General features: G+C 43.3%; 1 protein-coding gene across 1 annotated transcript; it reads left to right on the top strand.

Moving 5' to 3' along the window:
* The first annotated feature begins 3,999 nt into the window (after positions 1–3,999).
* Positions 4,000–14,766, top strand: LOC119031653 (ubiquitin carboxyl-terminal hydrolase 2-like). The gene is made up of 12 exons (XM_037120229.1): positions 4,000–4,351; positions 9,615–9,662; positions 9,754–9,877; positions 10,990–11,101; positions 11,231–11,341; positions 12,041–12,105; positions 12,205–12,308; positions 12,689–12,769; positions 12,882–12,960; positions 13,204–13,311; positions 13,405–13,525; positions 13,853–14,766. The coding sequence occupies exons 1-12, from the start codon at positions 4,154–4,156 to the stop codon at positions 13,956–13,958; spliced, it is 1,257 nt and encodes a 418-aa protein (XP_036976124.1). The 5' UTR covers positions 4,000–4,153; the 3' UTR covers positions 13,959–14,766.
* The last annotated feature ends 5,801 nt before the right edge of the window (positions 14,767–20,567 follow it).

The raw sequence follows: 20,567 nt of genomic DNA, 5'->3' as shown, positions 1-20,567 counted from the left end.
TTACATAATCCCATCTGTTACTACCCAGACCGGCTCAGATCACACTCTGGCTCCAGTGTGTCTGTTACTTACTGTATGTCATCATGTTGATGGTATTCATGAATGGTTCATTCCTCTTTGTAAAGGCAGATCAGTGAGTGACTCTCCTGGGTTGAAAGTTTAGGTGACCACAAGTTTATCTAAAGAAAGGTATTCCCTGGGTTTGTTCAAACATGAGTAGCGCTGAAGGAATTCCCTAATTGACGTGGACGCATTCATCCTCCTGAGGGTGGGGGAGCGGAGTGGAAGTGCACGATTGCATGTTTGAATGAGGGGATCGGCGTCGTTACAATGGAGAGTGTTTGCTTTAATTTGTAATTACTCAGAGGGAAGCTTCCACGGCCATTTTCTCTCCCACTGAAACCAGCTGCAACTTCAAAACTGTCTGTGAGATGATACATTTTTATTGCCGTGATGTACTTTGTCTTGTGACATAATGTTCAGAGGTGATTATTAACCGTTGTTCTTGTCCCAGTGTCAAGAACACATGGCTCTTATCTAAATCACATTATGTTCAATTCAGTGATTAAGTCGATAAATTAAGGTAAATGCCAGTTTTGCCACATTTTATTGATAAGATGTTAATGATTGAATAAAGTTTGTCCTCAGGGTAGTGTTAAAACAAACAGCCATGGGGGACATTTACAGCCCTTTATTGTCTTTCTCACCAGGCTTCTTCTTGTGCTCGGGCCGTGTAGTCTCCAAGTGTTATCTGAACTTGTTCAACCTAATACTGTATAACAAGCTAATTATATTTAGAAGTCAAAGGGCGAGATATGCCTCATCATATTTTCTTCTCTTTGTTTTGGCTGTCTTGGAGCCTTTCTGGGGGGGGGGGGTCCCATCCCCCACTTTGGGAGCCATTGTATTGGAATCAATTTCTTGTCAACTATGAAAATGAATTGGCAACTATTCTGACAATTGATCACCAGCATAGGACAGATTTTTGTCAGCATGATAGTGTGCCTCATGTTGGAATGGGAACATGCTGATGGGTGTTGCAGCTTGTGTGAAGATGTGTGATCCCATTGCAAGACACTCTCAAGTGTGTTTAGCACAGGTCAACATTCTCTGATTTCAGCTTTTAAACGTGAATATTTTCTGGTGTCTGACAGTAAACTGCTTATATTCTGGACAAAACAAGGCACGAGGACAACACCTTTGGATGTGAGAAAAGCACCATTTTCTGACATTTACATAGACCAAACAACTAATCAATAATCATGGGGACGAAATCTATAAATCAACAACAAATATAATCTTTAGTTGAAGCCAGCTCTGCTGCTAATGTTAGCTTATATGCTTGTGTCACAATCAGTCCCTTACTGTTTGCATTCAAGAAGGTTGTTCCTGACGTGATGAACCTGGAATTTGATCTTATTAAAAGTCTTGATTGTGCAGTGAGAACCTTACTGAGTCACATTCCTCTTTTGCACATGTGGGTAGTAAATTATAGGGCAGAAGACGGATTCACTCGGTGATCCTGTTGGGTTTGCTTAACTACGAGTTGTGTTTAAGGTGTTTCCTCACTGACGTATTACGCCCACGGTAATTTTTTCCATGGTGTGGCAGACTACATGTTTTACTGGGATGTCCCAAGACTGATTTAGTGATCAGACAGATACAATATTCATGATCTCCAGAAGATTAGATCCTGATGTCATCGGTGAACCTTTTTTCAGTATGTCATTCAGTCCATCAAACAAGCTCCAGGACCTTTGGTTTTGTTCAATTATGAAACATGCTATTCGGTGTCATCCTTACCATATACCTGACCTGATTCATCAACTGAGCATGGTTGTTGCATGACGTGAGGGCAATAGCCTTGGTTATTTTAATGCTGCCTCTGTAATAGCTTAAAGATTAAAGTGAATGCAAAAGGTTGAAGGCCCCTTAAAGGTTTACAAGGCAGCTATCAGGCTTCTTATCGGACTGAGAGTAATTTCTGTGTCAAGTCAGTACCACAAGCCAAAGATCAAAGTCAAGGTCAGCAAGTATCTGCCATAGCAGCTGAGGCTTTGGAAGGTGGAACAAAGCTGAGGAGAGCTTTTATTTTCTGCCAACGCGACTTTTTTCTACCTTTTGGTTGACAGAAAAAAAAACCCTACTGTTTAGACATTAATTTTGCTGTAATAGTGAAATATTTTTTATCATCTGTTTGGTTTAGTTGTTAAATAGTGTAACAAAACATATTCACTACAGTGTGTGTTTAGTCTGACAAGTTTCCATTATACACAGCACAAGATACAAAAAGACCAGTCTGAACTCTTCACCTGACACGACTGGAGAAATATTTCAGACCCTCAGAATAAGCGTATTTAAAATCTAGTGTTCTGATTCGCAGCTATGTAAGATAGATCGACGAGATAGACGTGAAGTATTTGTCCTCCAGATTTCATCAGAAGGCCACTGCTGCCTTCAAACCTCCTCCTCAGCTCCAACCTCCCACTTCTCATGTCAATGGAAAGACAGAAATAGAAAAACACACAGAGTGCCGCACCATCCAGCTACAGCAGCACGCTGTATGGAAGGAGATGGATTTTTAAGAAAGTGTCTTCGTTAGCTGTTCGTTTACTATTTAGCCTGACCTGAACTCTACAGGTCCTCTGTCGTTCACAGTTGAGCCTGACAAAGTAAAGGCTGAAGCACTGAGTTTGAGTTCCCATGTCACATCACTTGTTGCCATGGTTACAGCTTGACCGTTTACCCTGATTGCAGACATGTAAAATCTATAGTATGTTCTACGCATGTAGAATGACCTAAAATATAAAAACAATATGTATAGGCCTGTGAGTTAGTCCATCACCCATCATCGGTTGTCACGTAAGATCACTTATCACTTATTTTACACAAAATTTTCAATAAAAGAACTTGAAAGCACCATGCAAATCGACGGGACTGGAACCAAACCTGAATTATTGCCCTACCTGGCCTGACCCATTGGATCCCAACAGAGAGCCTAAGTTCCGGTCGGTCTTTTTTTTAAAAAAGAAGCATGGTAGTGAATGGAGAGAGAGAAATATCTTTTTGATCCTGTTTGGATAATAATTACGTATATTCACAGTCATATTTCATTGGATTTATGACTTTCTTGAGGTGAAAAACTGTCCTTTAAATTGACAGTCATCATAAGTGTGACTTATGACATTTGTCTTTCTCCATTCATTACTATACAAAGTTTTTTTTTCTGAAATAAGCTTTGTAAACTACCAGTTATTTACAAAAAAATACAAAAATGTGCCTACCTCCTAACACTCCATATGATATTTTATATATATATATATATATATATATATATATATATATATATATATATATATATATATATATATATATATATATATATATATATGATGTGCAAGAAATGTCAGCTTTGACCACCATGTGCATCAGTCCAGATACCTGTCAGAATGAAACTGAAGTCCAGGTTCTGCAGGTATTATGAGCAGGATTACTCAGTTAGGTAACTTCTACAGGAGCAACAACTTCTCTGAACATTTGTTAATAAATAGCAACAATCAATGACTAATTGATGCCTCATACAGTATATCTGAAGAATGTGTTGCCTTCACATGCAGTCAGGAAGGTAGATAAGGGAGGTGCGCTGGTCAGAGGGAGCCTTCAATACCAGTAGAGAAGAAATGTAAAAATAATAATTTGAAAAATATTCATTCCATTGTGTGGCTTAAATTTTCAGTTTTTTGCTGCACAAAAAAAGGTCAAGAAAGTGAATGAAATGCTTGCATCACGATGCCAATATGAATGTGGTGACTCTATCAGCAAGCCACTGCAAATGCAGTTCAGTTAGTTTCATTCCATGTATCTTCGCATCAAAATATTACCATTTTAGTCCAAATATCTCTGTCACAGCTTCTTTTTTTCGTGCACCAAGAGAAAAGTTTTGTAATATCCTACCGCGCCTGAAGGCAGCGTCAGTGTTGTGTGGGTGGGAGGAGACGTTCACAGGACGCAGTAAAAACTCCGACACACGCCGCCTCTGTTAATGTTGCGTACAGGTGCGGGACTGTGGACACCGACATCCTCCAGACACCGCCGGACCCCACTGATTCCCCCCGAATACTGACTCCGTCCTGCCGCTAGGATTTCACTGTGGATGTCTCCTCCATCCTGGTATCGGACCACATTCAACAGCGCTGCCATGCCGAGTCTGCGACACTCGTACACGGTGACGGTACCGGAGGAACCGGCCGCTTTCCCCCTGGACAAACACGAGCTGCAGCGGAAGAGCCCGTCGTTGTCCCGGTCCAAGCTGGTGTCCACGTTCATGGGTCTGATCATCAACCAGGCCAAGGTGAGTCCAGCACCGCTGCACCTCTGCTGCTGCCTCACCTTTACAGAAACACCATGAGACGCTTTTATTGTGGTAACTTTATTTATTTATTTATTTATTTATTTGATTGATTTGTTTTAGGGAAGTATTCAGATCTTTTCAAGTTAAAGTAATATCACAGGGAAGAAATACTCTATTACAAGTCCTGCATTTAAATTCTTACTGTGGTAAATATGCAAAATGGGCAAGTATAGTCCTTAAAAGTACCACAAGTAAAAGTGCTCCTCATGCAAAATGGCTCATTTCAGAGTAACATGATGTAATGTAATTAAGTACATTTACTTAAGTACAACTTTGAATTATTTGTGCTTTACTTGAGTATTTCCAATGTTCTGCTACTGTATACTACAACTCCACCACATTGTGCAGGTAAATATTGTACTTTTTACTAGCTACATTATATATTATTGAACTTAAGTTACTTTGCAGATTACATGCTGGACCAGAGCCCAAGTAGTGTATTTGTGTCAGTAATCAGAAAAAATGCTCAGTATCGTATCAGATAGTCAGTTAAACGTGAAAAGATCTCATTTATTTTTTCTGGTGATTTTGATGTTTCAGCACATTTATTGCCAGAAAATTACTTTCAATATACATTTGTACTTTTGATGCAGGACACAACTCAAGTGTGACTTTTGGGTACTTCTTGCCACACTGCATCAGAGTACTTAAAAGTAGTGCAGCCTGGGTAAAAGTAATCATCATACAAAATTGCTCATTTTAGAATAACATACTTCATATTACTGGATTTTAAATTGGTGCATTATTGCCTTAGTGTCGCCAGTGTTGCAGCAGGGAAAGGCGGGGCTAAATTTAATTGCTTTACTGCTGGGTAGTTTAATCTATAATAGATCGTAACTCATTATGTGATTTTATTTATTCAAGTACAGTACTTAAATAAATATGGACTCAGTTTCATTCCACCACTGACACTCAGACATTTTAAAGGTAACATATAATTCAGGGGTTGAAGTAACTAATTACATCTACTACTACTACTATAAATAAATAAGTTTTATGTCATATAAATTATACTTGTGTCTGAAAAAGGGTAAAAAAACCTTAGTTTGTTCAGTGTCTATGTATATTTGGGTTAAGGCCTGCAAATCAACAATGCTAACAACCTTTCTGAGTATTTCTATACAAATGTCACAGCTAAACTATGAACAATTATTCATATCCACAAGAAATAAAATAGCGATGCTAATGCAGGATAAAAAAAAAGACAATCTGATCTCCAGTCATGACCTTTAAGTGGCTGTGCTATCGGAATGAAAACAAGTTGATTTTGTGATTGAGGCAGACGAGTTTTTCCGCACAGACGAGTTAAATCACAGCAATCTTTAAAATCACCTTTCCACGTCTTTCAGTCAGTTCTGTCACCGTATGGAAAGCCACAGAGATCTCTGCAGAGGTCCAGGTACGACCTTTAGGCCCTTATCAGCCCTTAAGTGGAGGTCTGTGAGTACACACAAGCAGGCAGGATCCCAACGCGGCTGCCTGCATAACAATTCAAGTGTGACGTTGGTTGCATAATCGGACAGGGCGCCTCTGATAAGGAATGTGTTCGGAGTGTCACCTTATCATCGGCACAGGACATTATGTTAGCACGCAGGCCTGCCCACAGCCTGCACATGCATGTGGTGGAGCGGCTTTGATGCTTGTGGGCGAGGGAGGCGGCGACACCTCGGGCCTTTGTCCTTGTTAACGCCGTAGAGGATATCATTAGTGTCTCTCAGTGGCGTGCATGCTGGCGTTTATACTCGACATGCTGCCATTGCGACTTTTCTTCAGTGAAACTGTGAAGCTTTTTTTAATCCAGTCCGTAGCCACGCTTCCCATTTTTGTTCAGTTAACTATCTAATGTTTTGGTCCAAAAAGTGGCAGAAAATAGTCAAAGATGTCCATCAAATTCCCCAAAGTCATGTCATCAACAGTGCAAACATCCAAACATGATCGGTTAACCATCACATAAGATGAAGACAAGCAGCAGCTCCTCATAGTTGGGATGCTTGAACCAGGGACCTTTGACGCTTGAGCATAGAAAGTACCAGAGTTGCAGCTCTCCATAAACTTGTCCAGTACTTAGTTTTATGACCAAATACATGCAAAGTACTCGTTTTCTCATCAGTCGCATCTGCGTTTTGTGTTTCCTGTCAAAAGAGAGCGGCGGGGATGACGTATTTCTGTAGGCCGGCCCGGAAGGTAGCATCTCCCTGGTTCCCTCAACAAAAGCCACTCCGAGTTTTCAGTTGGATTTTGGATTTTTAAAGAAAATACGTTCTTGACACCAACTTGTTCTGTTCAACGAGATAATCTCTGTAAAAACACTGTAATTGGCGTGTTGAGGTTAGCCACTTGTTAGCAACCGCCTTTCTTAAGACATGGAAAAAAGTTCACTTGTGGCACATAATTGGACGCATTTTATGTCTCGGAACAAAACAGGAGAATATCTTAACTGCAGACCTTATTTAACCGCAGCTCTGCCAACACGCTTTAATAAATCGCTAGCATTTCTGTTTTTAATATGTTGGCATTCTGACGTAAGCATTCAGCGTTAAGTCTGCTACACAAGCTAGCAGGAAGTAGCAGTATTTCTACTTCAGTGTGGTATTTTGGGATCTTTCCAGCGGGGGTTAACACCGTTTCGAAGGGAGCGGCGTAGCATGTGTGTGCAGGAATGTTGCCTCCTCGGCCTCGTGTTTTCTGGCCTTACCCGGGAACGCATAGCTGTGTTTTAGAACACGGCGTTCTCCTCTGCTCCTCTTTGAAGTCGCGCCAGCCGGTGGAGAGCGCCCTTGTTCTTGAGATTACCTGAACGCATCGCTTCCCCTGTTTTTGGATGGGCCTTTTAAATCACAGGCGGCCTGCTGAGCGTGCCGAGCCACGCCGGTCAGTATTCACGGCAGTGCAGCAGATTGGGACTCGCTGGCACCATATGGTCACCTTCAAACACTGCAGAGAAGAAGAGGAGCACAAAGGGGGAGAAAAAAAAAAACTAAAGCCAAGAGGGCTGTCGGTAGCTGATACTGTCACAGGGCTATTTTCAGAGTTTTTACAACAGGGCGACCATCATGAGGCACTAAACGTGAACGTCCTGATAAGGGTGAACCTGTTCATATCTGCCACTGACTACCTTTCGTGAGGCGTAAGCACATTCTTATCAACATGCATTCTTTCTGCTCGGCTCCGTGCTACCCATCACACCTCCGATCGCGTCTCCAAGTTCCAACCCACTGTCACACACCAATGCAGAATACAACAGAACAGCATATAGAGCTGGAGTTGCTGCTCAGTTTTCTGTGTGTGTGTGTGTGTGTGTGAGCGCGCGCGTGCGCCCATGATTGCGTCCGTGCCCTCATGTGTGCTGTCGTCAGTGCCTTGCTGTCATTTCCACATGCAGCTCCTCGGCCGTCAGCAGAGGCGTCGGTGCGTGACGGCGCTGACTTGCTCCGAGTCATCATGTTACTCTGTCACTGTGTTCCCTCCCTCGGGATGAGCCACAGGTCAATATGTCACCTGTTAATATTCGGAAACTGGAAGGAGAAAAAAGCTGTTTCGCCACAATTACTCAGCCTGGTGTGAAGGGATGACTGGTTTTTCATAGTCCGTCCCAACCCGTCTGTGGTTAAATGTCCCCACAGCAGATGAGCAGATTTGGGCGACATTTAAGGAAGATGTCGGTTGTTCCTGCAGAAAATCAAACATTGGTATCTAAATATTTCATCAGCTGTAGGGCAGCAGGAACAATAAAAGCTGTGGAACAATGTTAGAATGATTGTTTTGTGTTTTTTTTTTTTTTTTTTAACTTTTTATTCATCTTTTCAATTATAAACTGGTTCATTGGGTTCTTAATAGAGTTCTGCAAGGGCCTAGGGCTCAGACCCACATCATTTTTGCTTTATGCATCATATGGAGAGAATTTTTTCTTCTTGAATTACTTACGACCCAAACATTAAGACTTCTCAGGAAACTTGTAGCCAGAAGTGATGATATTTGGAGTTGAGGGTGGAGCCGCTGATTAAAGTGTGACTGTTTTGGTGGCACATGTGCCCCAAAAAAATCTGCGACGTGCTAGTAAACAAAGTACTGTCCAGTATTTCCCTTTACAGTAATTGACATAATGTGTACAGAACTCAGTTAAGGTGCATCGTGAGGTGCACCTGAATAGAAAACGTTAGTGCGACCATTGTGAAAATCGTCGTCTGCCTCCCCGTCATTCATTTCAAGCTCTCCCAGCGACGCTTATTATGCTTCAGCCTCAGTGTTTACACGACTTTTAATCTGTAAATACAGTGTGCCGACAAAAAAAAAAAAGGGATTCTTTTGCCAAGTCCACTACCCAGTCAGTCCACACAAGCTTAATACACGTGACTGAGTTGTTTTCAAGCATTTCCAGACTTTGATGAAAAGCCAGGCTCTTGTGATCGCTCCGGAATGTCTCAGTCGCCGGACAGATAAAGCCTGCGTCCCTCTGACCTACAGATGATTAACACGGCACTTCCGCATATGTCACACGCCAAACTAGTTGATCCTCGACCCCTGCAGCGATGTGAATCTCTACAGACAAACGTCGTGTCCTGCAGATTCGCAGTAGAGCTTTTCTCTCCGCATCACATGTCCGCGTGTGATGTCAGCGTGGTGGGAGCGGTGGCTGGCGGGCTCGTCGGTGCAGCTGGAGGTCAGGGCACACTGTGGCGTTTCATCAAAGCGTGCGGAGCCGCTGCCGATGTGAGCGGAGATAAAGCGCTGCCGTGCCTCCGGCGGTGTGACCATCAGATGGTGTGCATTGAATGAATGCCACGCGGTCCTCGTGGCTTATACACACGGGGGGGGGGGGGGATGTCACAGGGTGTCTGTCATGCAGTAGTTACATCACACTGAGGCCGTGTGCAGGCTGATCTGACGGGAGGCACAACAGGCTGCACTGACCAGGGGAAGAACAGTGCATGCTTGTAGCCTGTACGTGCCTCTTTTAGCATCGTTTCATATGAATTTGCCATATGAATGCACACGAGACAGCAGTTCAGATTAATTTCAGCCTGTATCTAAACATTTCTGTTTTAAGTTTGGCCTTTCAGATCATATAAATCCTGAAGTTAAACAGCTAATTGATAAACTAATAATGAATGTAACTGAAACAGAAAACTGCGTGATGTATTTTATGTATAAACGTGCATTTTGAAGTGAAAACTGAAATCCCCTCTCTTTCTGTTTTGAACAGCACAAGAGTCCTCAAGGCCTGGTGGGACTGAGGAACCTGGGCAACACGGTGAGCTCTCCTCCGTCACTCCGCGGCCTTGTGTGCACTGTACGCCCCGTTCGGCCCTTTAATTAACTAACGTGATATTTGCTGTTCGCAGTGCTTCATGAACTCGATCCTGCAGTGTCTCAGCAACACGCCCGAGCTGAGAGATTACTGCCTGAGAAACGTCCACCGCACGGACCTCAACAACAACTGCAGGACCAACGCTGCTCTCATGGAAGGTATGCTGAGACTCCAAACGTAATGGACCTGTGAAGTTCCTCGTTGTGTTGTTACATTGAGTCACTTCATGGTTTAAAGGGAGATCAGATAGTCAGGTTGCGCGACCGTGTCCTGCATCGCTGAGAGGCTTCACAAACAGATTCTTAAAAGTCTTCAGCGTTCAGATACTGATGAATAAAAGCCGTTCTTTAGGAAGCGTAATCACATTAATCTGCACTCAGATCAGGTTTTCAACTAAACCTGTCAAACTGCAATCAGCAGCCAGCAGATCACAAAATACTGCAAAGGGTCACTAATTGGAAGTGTGCATATCTCTATAAAAAAAAACACGCATTTTACCAGGGCTGCAATGAATCTTTCAATCTTTTGATTATTTTCTCAGTTAACTGATTACTCATCTGGTGAAAAGTGCACATCCAAGATGACGTCCTTGTTTTGTCCACAACATAATAAACTAAAAAATATTCACATTGAAGGAGCTGCAATCATAATTTTGACTTTTTTTTCCCCCCCTAATCAACGTTTTTTTCGATGTTGTCCAACATCCACCTGGTGGCCGTTCCAAAGCTTTCAACACTACGTCAGGGAGATGACGTCAGTGGACGGAATTGGCTCAGGTGTCATCGCTTGACCCACTTTGAGTAAGTGATAGTACGTCACCGTCGCACGATGACACCTGAGCCAGTCCCATTGGCTGATTGGGACTTGGGATGCAGAGGAGCTGAGATCATTTTCTCGCCTAATGACCTTCGGTTGCCGTAAAACTCTGCCCTGATTGGAGTCCAAGCCGTCTGCTTTTCCCACATCAAGTCCACATTAGGCTTAAAGCGGAATACTAGTTTTCATATAAATGAATGCAAATCTCTCGTGAGTTCGGGCTGGTGTGCAACACAGCTTGATTTACATTTACATTTGTTAGTCAAGCTCAAATTAAAGAATGCAGATAACTCACAAAAATCCTCTGTGACTTTTAAAAGGTACAGAATCGCCTACATTTACGACACAGTCGGGATCTTCTAAGAGTGTTGCTCACAAATTGCCGGTATGTGGTTTCAATGATTATGGTTTCATTTTCTGTCTTCATTTCTCTTTCCTTCGCCTACTATCTCAGAGTTTGCAAAGCTGACTCAGAGCCTGTGGACTTCTGTGAACAACGAGGCCATCAGTCCCTCTGATTTCAGGAGCCAGATCCAGAGATACGCTCCCAAATTCGTGGGCTGCAAGTAAGTCTTCCCTCCCTCCTTCTGCTTTAACCCTTTGTGCTCAATCCACTCGGAAAAAAAAAAAAAACCTGCTGATTTCGAGGGGAGGGGGAAAATGAATTAAGTCTTTCTACGTTCGCCTCTCTGCAGTCAACAGGACGCCCAGGAGTTTCTGCGCTGCTTATTGGACGGTCTCCACAGTGAGGTGAACAGAGTGACGGTCCGCCCGAAGGTGTCCGTCGAGGACTTTGACCACCTCTCGTAAGTCAGCATCCCCCCCAATGAGTCACTCATAACCTGCTCTGTCACTGACACCTCGCACATGCCTGCACGCCTGACTGAGCTGCAATCCTTGAAAACTGTGTAATTATTTATAATTAGCACGTAATGAATTACCGTCGAGATTTACGTAGTAACTAGTTAACTAGTTAGTCGTTAAAGGGAAAGGTCAGGTAAACCCCTCTTACCTTGGAGGATATCGGCCGTAGGGAGGTCAGCCTTCTGTCTATTGTAATGGAGCTTGATGGCACTCAGCTTTCGGTGCTCTAAGCATCTAAGAAAGGAACCATTTTCTTTCCGTATCACCACGCAAAAGGCAGGCTTGCTAACTAACTGAGCACCATTAACGTCTACATCCCGCCTTTCTGGAAAGCGACACTGCAGTTCAGTTTTTCAGATCGTTCTTGGCTCTTAAAGCACCACAAACCCCGAGTGCCATCTCGCTCGGTTATCTTAGGATCGATACCTCCAAAACTCGGCAGCTCACACAAAAACAATCTGCATGGATAAATAGCGCTGCAGGTACGAGGGAATGAGTAAACTAAAAACCATTGCGTTGTCGCAAAATGCCTTATATTTGCAGAAAAACTTGGATTTTCCATTTGATTTTAATTCGAAGTATTCAGTAAGGTAGACGTTCACTGGTTTGACTCAAGCTCTGCTGTCTGCTTTCATTCGCAGGGATGAAGAAAAGGGCAAGCGGATGTGGAACATGTACCTGGAGAGAGAGGACAGCAAAGTAGTTGGTAAGGGACTCACCTTAAAGCCACGAAACTGTCCTTTAAAACCACTCAAATGAAAACACGTGTTAAACATAACTCTCCGTCTCTTGTTCCTGCCTTTAGATCTGTTCGTGGGACAGCTGAAAAGCTCTGTGACCTGCACCGTCTGCGGCTTCCGCTCCACCGTGTTCGATCCGTTCTGGGACCTGTCGATACCTGTCGCACAGGTCAGAACTCACCCCGGACATGTTTACCCAGCCATATTATGTAAAACAGCGGTGGCTGCATCGTGGAATGAGTCACCGGTTGTCCGCCGTTGTCGTGTTGTGATCATAAACAGACAAAATGTCCCTGCTTCGTCACGTTGAACTGCATCATATTTACCATAAATACAATTACGCCGCCTGGTTTGACGTCACGGCTGCATACGTCGGGCCCCCTCTGTGTTTGCGTTTTAAACAAATGCTGGTACAAGTTGTTCAGACTAGATTTCTACCTGCATGTTACAGCATCTGAGAACAGAGCCTCTGCATAAGAAATGCAGCATTATAAAGGTTTTTTTTTTTTTTTTTCATTTTGTCTGATTGGACTTCATCTGTCTCCACAGAAGAGCACGGGTGAAGTGACTCTCAAAGACTGCATGAGGCTCTTTACAAAAGAGGATGTTTTGGACGGAGAGGAGAGACCGGTGAGAAGCCGCACACATCACACCACAGCCGACGCTCCTTTGTAAAGGTGATATATGGATTATTCGGCAGCGGCAGCAGGATCTCACTGCCCTCTCTTTGTTTTTCTCCCAGACCTGCAACAGATGCAAAGCCAGAAGGAAATGCACCAAAAGATTCAGCATCCAGAAGTTCCCTCAGATCCTCGTGCTTCGTATCCTTTGCTCACGTCTCCATACACCATCTTGTTTGTTTCGTGCATATAACACACGGATGCATTTTGATGATATCGATAAATAACAGAAATAGAAAACAGACGTAATGAATATATTTCCCCCTGAAATGCAGCAGAACTACAAATATCACAAATTACGAATGCTCAAAATTGCACTTGAAGCGGTGGGGCGTTGTTATTTTTGGACCAGCGTTGCCTCCTTGACTCGGCGTCCCTTCTCAGACCTGAAGCGTTTCTCCGACTCCAACAACCGAGCCAGCAAACTCTCCACTTTCGTCAACTTCCCCCTCAAAGAGCTGGACCTGCGGGAGTTCGCCTCGGAGAGCAGCGGTGAGTGTCGGCCGAGGGAGGGAGAGCAAACTGCCGCCGGAGGAGAGCGCTCTCCGGGCCCGATGACTGACCCCTGTTTGTCTCTCCCTGCAGAGCGCGCCGTGTATAACCTGTACGCCGTGTCCAACCACTCCGGGAACGCTCTGGGCGGCCATTACACGGCCTACTGCAGGAACCCGGCGCTGGGGGAGTGGTACAGCTACAACGACACCAGGTACCATCAGATAACCTCCCACTTTTATCAGTTTCATTATACTGTATGCGCACCTATTATCAAACCATTGACCTCATTCTGGCTGTATAAAGGTGTGTCAGCGTGTGTGCTGCACTGATTGCGCGAGGGCGTGTAAGAACATGTAACTGGGAGCGGCTGCGGTGTGGCGCAGTTTTCTAGTGCCCGTGTTTGATTCAAGAAACATGTTGATATTACCAAGACCAGGGTGACAGAGAACCCTTCACCGGGATGTGCAAATTGTTCAAAACTCCACCTGCGAGCAACCTCTGTGGTATTAATGCAGCGTGTACTGTGTGTTGTGTGCAGGGTGAGCCCCGTGTCGTCCAGCCAAGTTCGCAGCAGCAACGCCTACGTCCTCTTCTACGAACTGGTCCCCTCCCCACACAGCAAGTATCAGACGTGTCGGCTTTAGACGCCGCTGCGGAGGAGTGATAAGCGGCTCGGCCTCAGAAGAGGAGCCTGACACTGCCTGCTGCGAGAGAGAGAGAGAGAGAGAGGGAGAGCTCCCCCTAGTGGAGAGAGTACTGCCATTACAGACTGTGAATGTGGAGCACAAAAGAGAAAACAAAACGCCGCCTTGACCTCCTCCTCGAGGTGGTTACGAGGGGGAAAGGGTGAAAGCACACACTGCGCTTCGGGGTCTCAAGCCGAGCTCCGAAGTTTAATCAACACCGAGAAAAAGTACTAATTTCATTGCCGCAGAGGTGTGAAAATTCAGCTCAAGGCACAGCTGTGAGTAAGAGGAGTTCATCTCCGCTTCTTATTTTCACACCAAAACGTTAAGCCGCTGTGCCCGGACCTGAATCTGCACCCACTCGAGTGGATTTTCCTTTGTTTTTGCACTTTGAACACGGACTATTATAACGCGAGGACATTACAGACACTCGGAAAATGCCTCGCACACGACTGCAAGATGTAATTTATTGTATTTATCATAACGCCGCTAACTGTATATGTCATTAAAAGCAGCCTTATGGGTTCCTCTCACTGATGCAGAGAGGACGTCTTTTCTGTCAAAGAAAGCACATTTTATTTTTGTACAGTATTTATGTGCAGCGCAGTGAATGTAACTGTACTGGGGGGAAGCCAGACGCACCAAAGCAGCTGTGTGAAACTGCATCAACAACACTTCTTCTTCTTCTTCCAGCAATAATGTCGCTGACTTTGCATCTAAGTCAGTTCAGAGTCTATAAATGATTAAAATTCAATGTTGACTTGCACCGCCTCACGTGTTTATTTTTCATTTAACCCTTTTTCAGTCGGATGGAATTCGAGGAATAGTTCACAAGGGTCAGTAATGAATGAGCTATGGAGGGTTTTAGACATTGCTCACCTGTGACTGTCCGCTAGTCATCGTGTTGTCACATGTAGTAGTTGACAACCAATCAATTAATTGTTGCATCTTTATATTGTTAACCTACTATTTTTATATTGGCATCATCAGTGTAAGTCAAAATGTTCTGATTCCAGCCTCTCAAATGTGAGTTTTTTTCTGGTTTCTTTCCTCCTGGTTGACAGTAAACTGAATGTATTTGGGTTTTGGACAAAACAAGAGATTTGAGGACGTCATCGTTGCCTTTAGGAAACACTTTTCACCATTTTGTTACATTTTACAGGCCAGTGAACTAATCAGTTAATCAAGAAGACAACCTACCGCGGCCCAAATCACGTACAACTAACGAGAAAAAAGCCAAATATAACTGTTAATCCAATTAAAGCAGTAATGGCTAAAAGTACATTTGACATGTTTTCACAGTAAAAGGTTGTTGTGAACATGTCAGCAAGTTTACACGTCCTGCAGACACAAAGCAACAATAGTAGTTGGTTAAAGTTGTGTTTCTGATCTTGTGACACATCCACTGTCTTTTAGCTCTGTTTTTGGTCTCGGCCAACTCCTCGAAGAAGTGTGTGGCTGTTTGGCAGCTAAATACTACATTATCTCCACTAGTTAGTCGTTAACTTTATCTGTCTGCTGTTATGTGCTGAGCAGGTGGTGTACATGTGTTTCTGTGTTAATCAGAGCTTTTGAGCTGAAAAAGGTGCCTGACGTGATAATCTGGGGGCTGGACAACCAAAACAATGAGCTAAAGAGGTTTTTAGTGCCCAATGATTTTATAATGTCCTGAAAATGGAATTAAATGAGCAACTACCCTGATTGAAAATGTAATGAAAATGTGATAAAAACCCAATATTAACGACATTCTCTTGAAATTATTACGTTTTGTTGCAGTAATTTGCATTGTTAGTAAAAAGTCATTACATTAGTAAAAGATATTATTACATTACCGATCATTATTATTATATAACACTGTAACATTATTGGGTTTTATTACATTTGCCTTCAAGGTAAGTGCAGATTTCATGACCTTTCCAGGAAAAGATCAGCAGAGTTGGGTGACAACTGTCAGCACTGATGGATTGTAACGAAGTACATTTACTCTCGCACTGTACTTAAGTGCAGTTTTGTGGCACTCGCATTTTACTAGAGTATTTCTATTTTCTGTAACAACACAGTTTACTACACACCCCATTACATTTTGGAGGCAAATATCAGGATTTATACTTGCACCATTTATCTGATGAACAAGTTATTAGTTACTTTGCATTATTTATAACTGGTTACTTCATAATCAGATAGATATTATGATCAGCCAGGCTCAGCTGATATGTAATATGCAGCTTCTGCATGTGTTTATTTGTACTTGTACACTTTTTCTGATGAACTAGTTAATACTCCATATTCATGTCATCACTCTAAGTGACTCTTTTACGCATGTATTGTTTCTTTGGGCGACTTTCACTTTGACCAAAGGAATATTTCAACATGATGTCTTTACTTTTACTCAAGTATGACTCTGGGGTACTTTTTACAACCCTGATTCTCTTTGTGTTCATCACAACTAGCAGGATCTCTCACATACACACAGTAATGATCCATGGCCAACATTAAAAAAATGCCGATTAGTGTGGCTTTAAGTTGCAGCACAAAATGAAATAATTTCTTAGATGAATAATGCAACAATGAACTTTCAGCTTGATACAGGGGTGTGACACAAATATACAGCTTGTGTAATGATATTAAAACCCACCAAACTTAATTATATAATAAGTGGTTAGTCATGCAACACTAGCAATCAGCAAAAGTAAAAAACTATGTCATTTCCTGTATTAATTACCAGTGCAGAATATAGCCAGTTGGTGTGAGTTACATAACGAGCAGAGGTCAGTTAGTGCACGTAGCCTGCTGTGAAGTTCCAGGCTAAATGAGCAGATTACGGTCAGCCTGGATTTATGTCAGAGGCACCTCTGACCCACATACACCGAGGCCACCTGACACGGGAACAGGTGTCGCCCTGTGTCCACAAGATGGGGCTGCATACACCGGTGTGGAGACGGAAGATGTGTGAACACACACTCGGATGATAGGTTCTGTTGAACGAGTGGGGTGATTTTCAGAAAGATGAGGTCAGAGCAGCGCAACAACCGTCTATCTGATGTTTTAAAAAAAGCGCCTTGACCGGTTTCATATGTCATCAAACCAGTATGTCAGTCTAACCGCCAACCAACGGCTTACTGTGGACACCACTCCCGTCTGAGTAAACACTTGTCCTTGAGTAACCGAGCTTGTTAACACCTGAGGGAATGGGAATGTGCATGTGCATGTGTGTGTGTGTGTGTTATTGGGTTTCTGAGGCTTGGACAGATGATCTGTTTGTGAGGAGGCCAATTTGTGAGGGGGGGGACAGAGCTAGTGGAGCAGGGCCGAGTGATGTCGTGGCTGTAACACTAACCGAGCCTCTCCAGCAACACGGGATGCTTTAGGGACACATAGTGAGTGGGATCAGAGCCAGGTTAGCCTGACACAGATACAGAGATATATAGGCCTGGCATTTATTAACTTCCTGGGTCAGGGTTAAATGTGACGCAGTTTGATTGATTTACTGTGGATTTTGTTAAACTATGCCGTAATCATCTCACAACTGTGACATAATCAACTAATTAGTCAAAAATCTAAAAAGCTGAGTTGAACTGTTGGCGTCAATGTGCCACCAAAGTGCGGCAATGCAACGCTGAAACGTGTCAAGATGTGGGACTGTGACGTAGGCAAGCTAGCTAGTTAGCGAGACATCGGCAAACTGATCGAGATTTGTTTAAGCACGTTGTGAAGCAAAATACATTGAAACGTCGGAGCGTTCTCGTCTCAGTTTGAAGCGTGCCTCTGAAAAACCTCCCAGCGCCTCACCCTTAAACATGAGCGCACAAAATGGAGGTACAAGGGGAGTATTGGGATCGTGCTGTGGTATCTCTTAATTGTCATGATGTTTCGATTCAGTTTTGTTTCCTGTTTTATTTTGAAGGCTTCATCCGCGCCATGTTGTATTACTACAGGGACATGACCAAAAACATGCCAACAGACACCAACCAACGTGTTACTTTTGAACTGTACATTTTTTTTCACCTACTGTACACTATGTATATATGATTTAAAGGGGCACTGTGTTGTTTTGGAGCAGACATTTAAAGCTTTGATATTTACAATATTAACAAGGCAATAATGCAAAGTCAGAAATAATGATCTTTTCCATAACTGGATAAACAAGCTGTCCTCAGAGGTAAATAAGGTCCACAGAACACTGAAGCTAGACAGGACGGTGGCAGGGTCCGCCAAACACAAACAAAGTAAAGCAGTATGCAGTTGAGTTTGTTTGTTTATTCAGTTTAGTCAGTCATAAAACCAAGGCGCGTTAGTTTATTTAGTTTGTTTAAGCAAGAAAAAAAACAATCAGCCAATGAAAATCTTTTTCCTCTGACTGAAATGCCCGAGTGCACCTTTAATGTTTGGTCTTCACTGCGCAGAATGACGCACTGCGCTTGAAAACAAAGTCAGGGTCACTGTGTCACCAGATTCCACGAGCAGAAGTTAAAATTCTAGATTTCACGAGAAGGCGAGAGAAAGAAAAGAAGAAAGAATTTCTGACTCACAAGTCTGATCGAGAAGTATGTTGGTTGTGTGGATACAAGCTGTAGGTCCACACAAGCACAAATACACACAAACTCACTATTCAGCATTATTCTACAAGAAATGAGCGAATGTCCTTCTCAGTCAAACAAAAGGGCATTTGCTACAATTTATATGTTTATTGTGAAAAAATCTATTACAATGTAATTTTCATTTTTGCAACGAGGACATTCCCCTCCCCCAACATGTGCGCGCGCACACACACACACACAGAAGCACACAGTCCAACATACACACAAGCAAACAGTCTCCCATGCTCACCATATGGGCTGATCACACAGCTCAGGGTATTAACAGATATTTGCCTGCATGGGAGTAGCGTCGTTCACAGTCGCTCTTCATGTTGACACTTCCATAGCTAATGACCATACCATAAACCCATGAAGGCTTCACGACGGCCAAAGTCCACCGTAGATTGAGGTCGTTACATAATGGGAGTTTGGCCTAATGGTCACCTCACTCGAAGTTGAGTCCAGTCTGCTGGTCGGCAGCGAGGTCTGTGTCGGTAGTTGCTGCAGGGCGACAGCTAAAGAGGACGAACACACTTTCTCCATAAAATGTGATCCAGTTTCACCTAAAAGTTCAGTGAAAAAACAGTTACATGGTGGCAAAGTACTTCTGCAAGACCACAGATACATGAAAGTTTATTTTGGTTGAATTGAATGTTTTTTTTTTTTCCTCTTGTCACATCACATACGCTCAGGTTAGGAGAGCATCGTGGTGAGGCTGAACAGCCTGACTTCTCATCGGAAGTATTTTTTTTTATCGCAACAAACTCTGATGGATGTAGCCTGACTTTTCGTCAAGGAATCTTGTTTTTGTCATCACCAACTGGTAAAAGAACATATTCGATAACCCATATTTGATTCAGAGCAAGACGTGACAAAAACACTTTGGTATGGAGTTGATGGGAACGTTAAAACGTTCCGTTCCGTTTTCCTCCGCTTTTTCTGTGAGGGTCGCGGCCTATCGTGCTATCATTTCCTGTATCCTTCCCCTCGCTGACATCGGACAATCTGACTCTGTTGAAGCCTATAGAATCCCAACTCCTCATTTTGCCCCTGACTTTCAGTTAGTTTCTTTGATTGCTTCAGGTCTTGTCCTTTATGAAATGAGTTGGTCCCAGTCTCAAGGAAGCTTTTTTCATGCGAGGACTCTACATCTCTCCAGGCACAACGTCCACAAGAACATCGATGCTGAGTTACTATCTTTCTTTCTCTCTCTCTCCCTGCCCCCTCTTCCTCCCTAGTGTCTCCCCCTCATCCTCTCCCCTTCCTATCTGGTCTCTGCCGGACTATCAGCCACCCTGGGACTCCTCTCTGTCTCTCCCCTGGCCCTTGGTGCTTGATCTTCGTCCTTCAGGAGATTCAGCGTGACCTTTTGTCTCTCTCCTCCGTGAGCGTGCTGTCCTTTTCTCTCTCCCTCTGTGTGCGTTTTTGTCTTTTCTCTCCTATCTGGTTGAATGTGAGCTTGATCTTTGCCTCTTGTGTGTTTGTTTAATCGTCCTCCGTGCAGATCTCCATGGCGGGGAGGTCATGTGACTCCGGTCTTATCTGTTCGGCAGCATGGAACTTGCTTGATGTTCTCCAGGATCCATTTCGTAGACAGTATATTATCTGTCATTTTGTCATCGTCATTGTCTATACTGTAATCTTACTATGTTGATCTATTATTTAAACTCGTTATCTATTGGATGTCAGTTTGTCCCGTATAAGTTATCCCTCCTCTGATGCTCTTCTTACATTCTTTTCCTTTTACAGGGTTTTTTCACAAGTTATAGTTTACCAATCCCCCAAGCCTTTGCCACTGAATATTAATGCAGAGCTATGTAACTTTTAAGGAAATGATTCAGGAGAAAGGGAGATGATTACGAAATCGCATCAATTACACACTTAAAGGTGCATTATGCGGTTTTGGGGAATAAATGTAATCAGTAGCGAAAGATTTTTTCCTGCCCAAACAAACTAAATGAACCAACTCTCTTTGTTATCATGACTGAAT

Source organism: Acanthopagrus latus, chromosome 13 (assembly GCF_904848185.1).
Source record: "Acanthopagrus latus isolate v.2019 chromosome 13, fAcaLat1.1, whole genome shotgun sequence".
Taxonomy (NCBI): Eukaryota; Metazoa; Chordata; class Actinopteri; order Spariformes; family Sparidae; genus Acanthopagrus; species Acanthopagrus latus.
The sequence above is the reverse complement of the archived record's forward strand: the minus strand, read 5'-3'. Positions and strand labels throughout refer to the sequence as shown.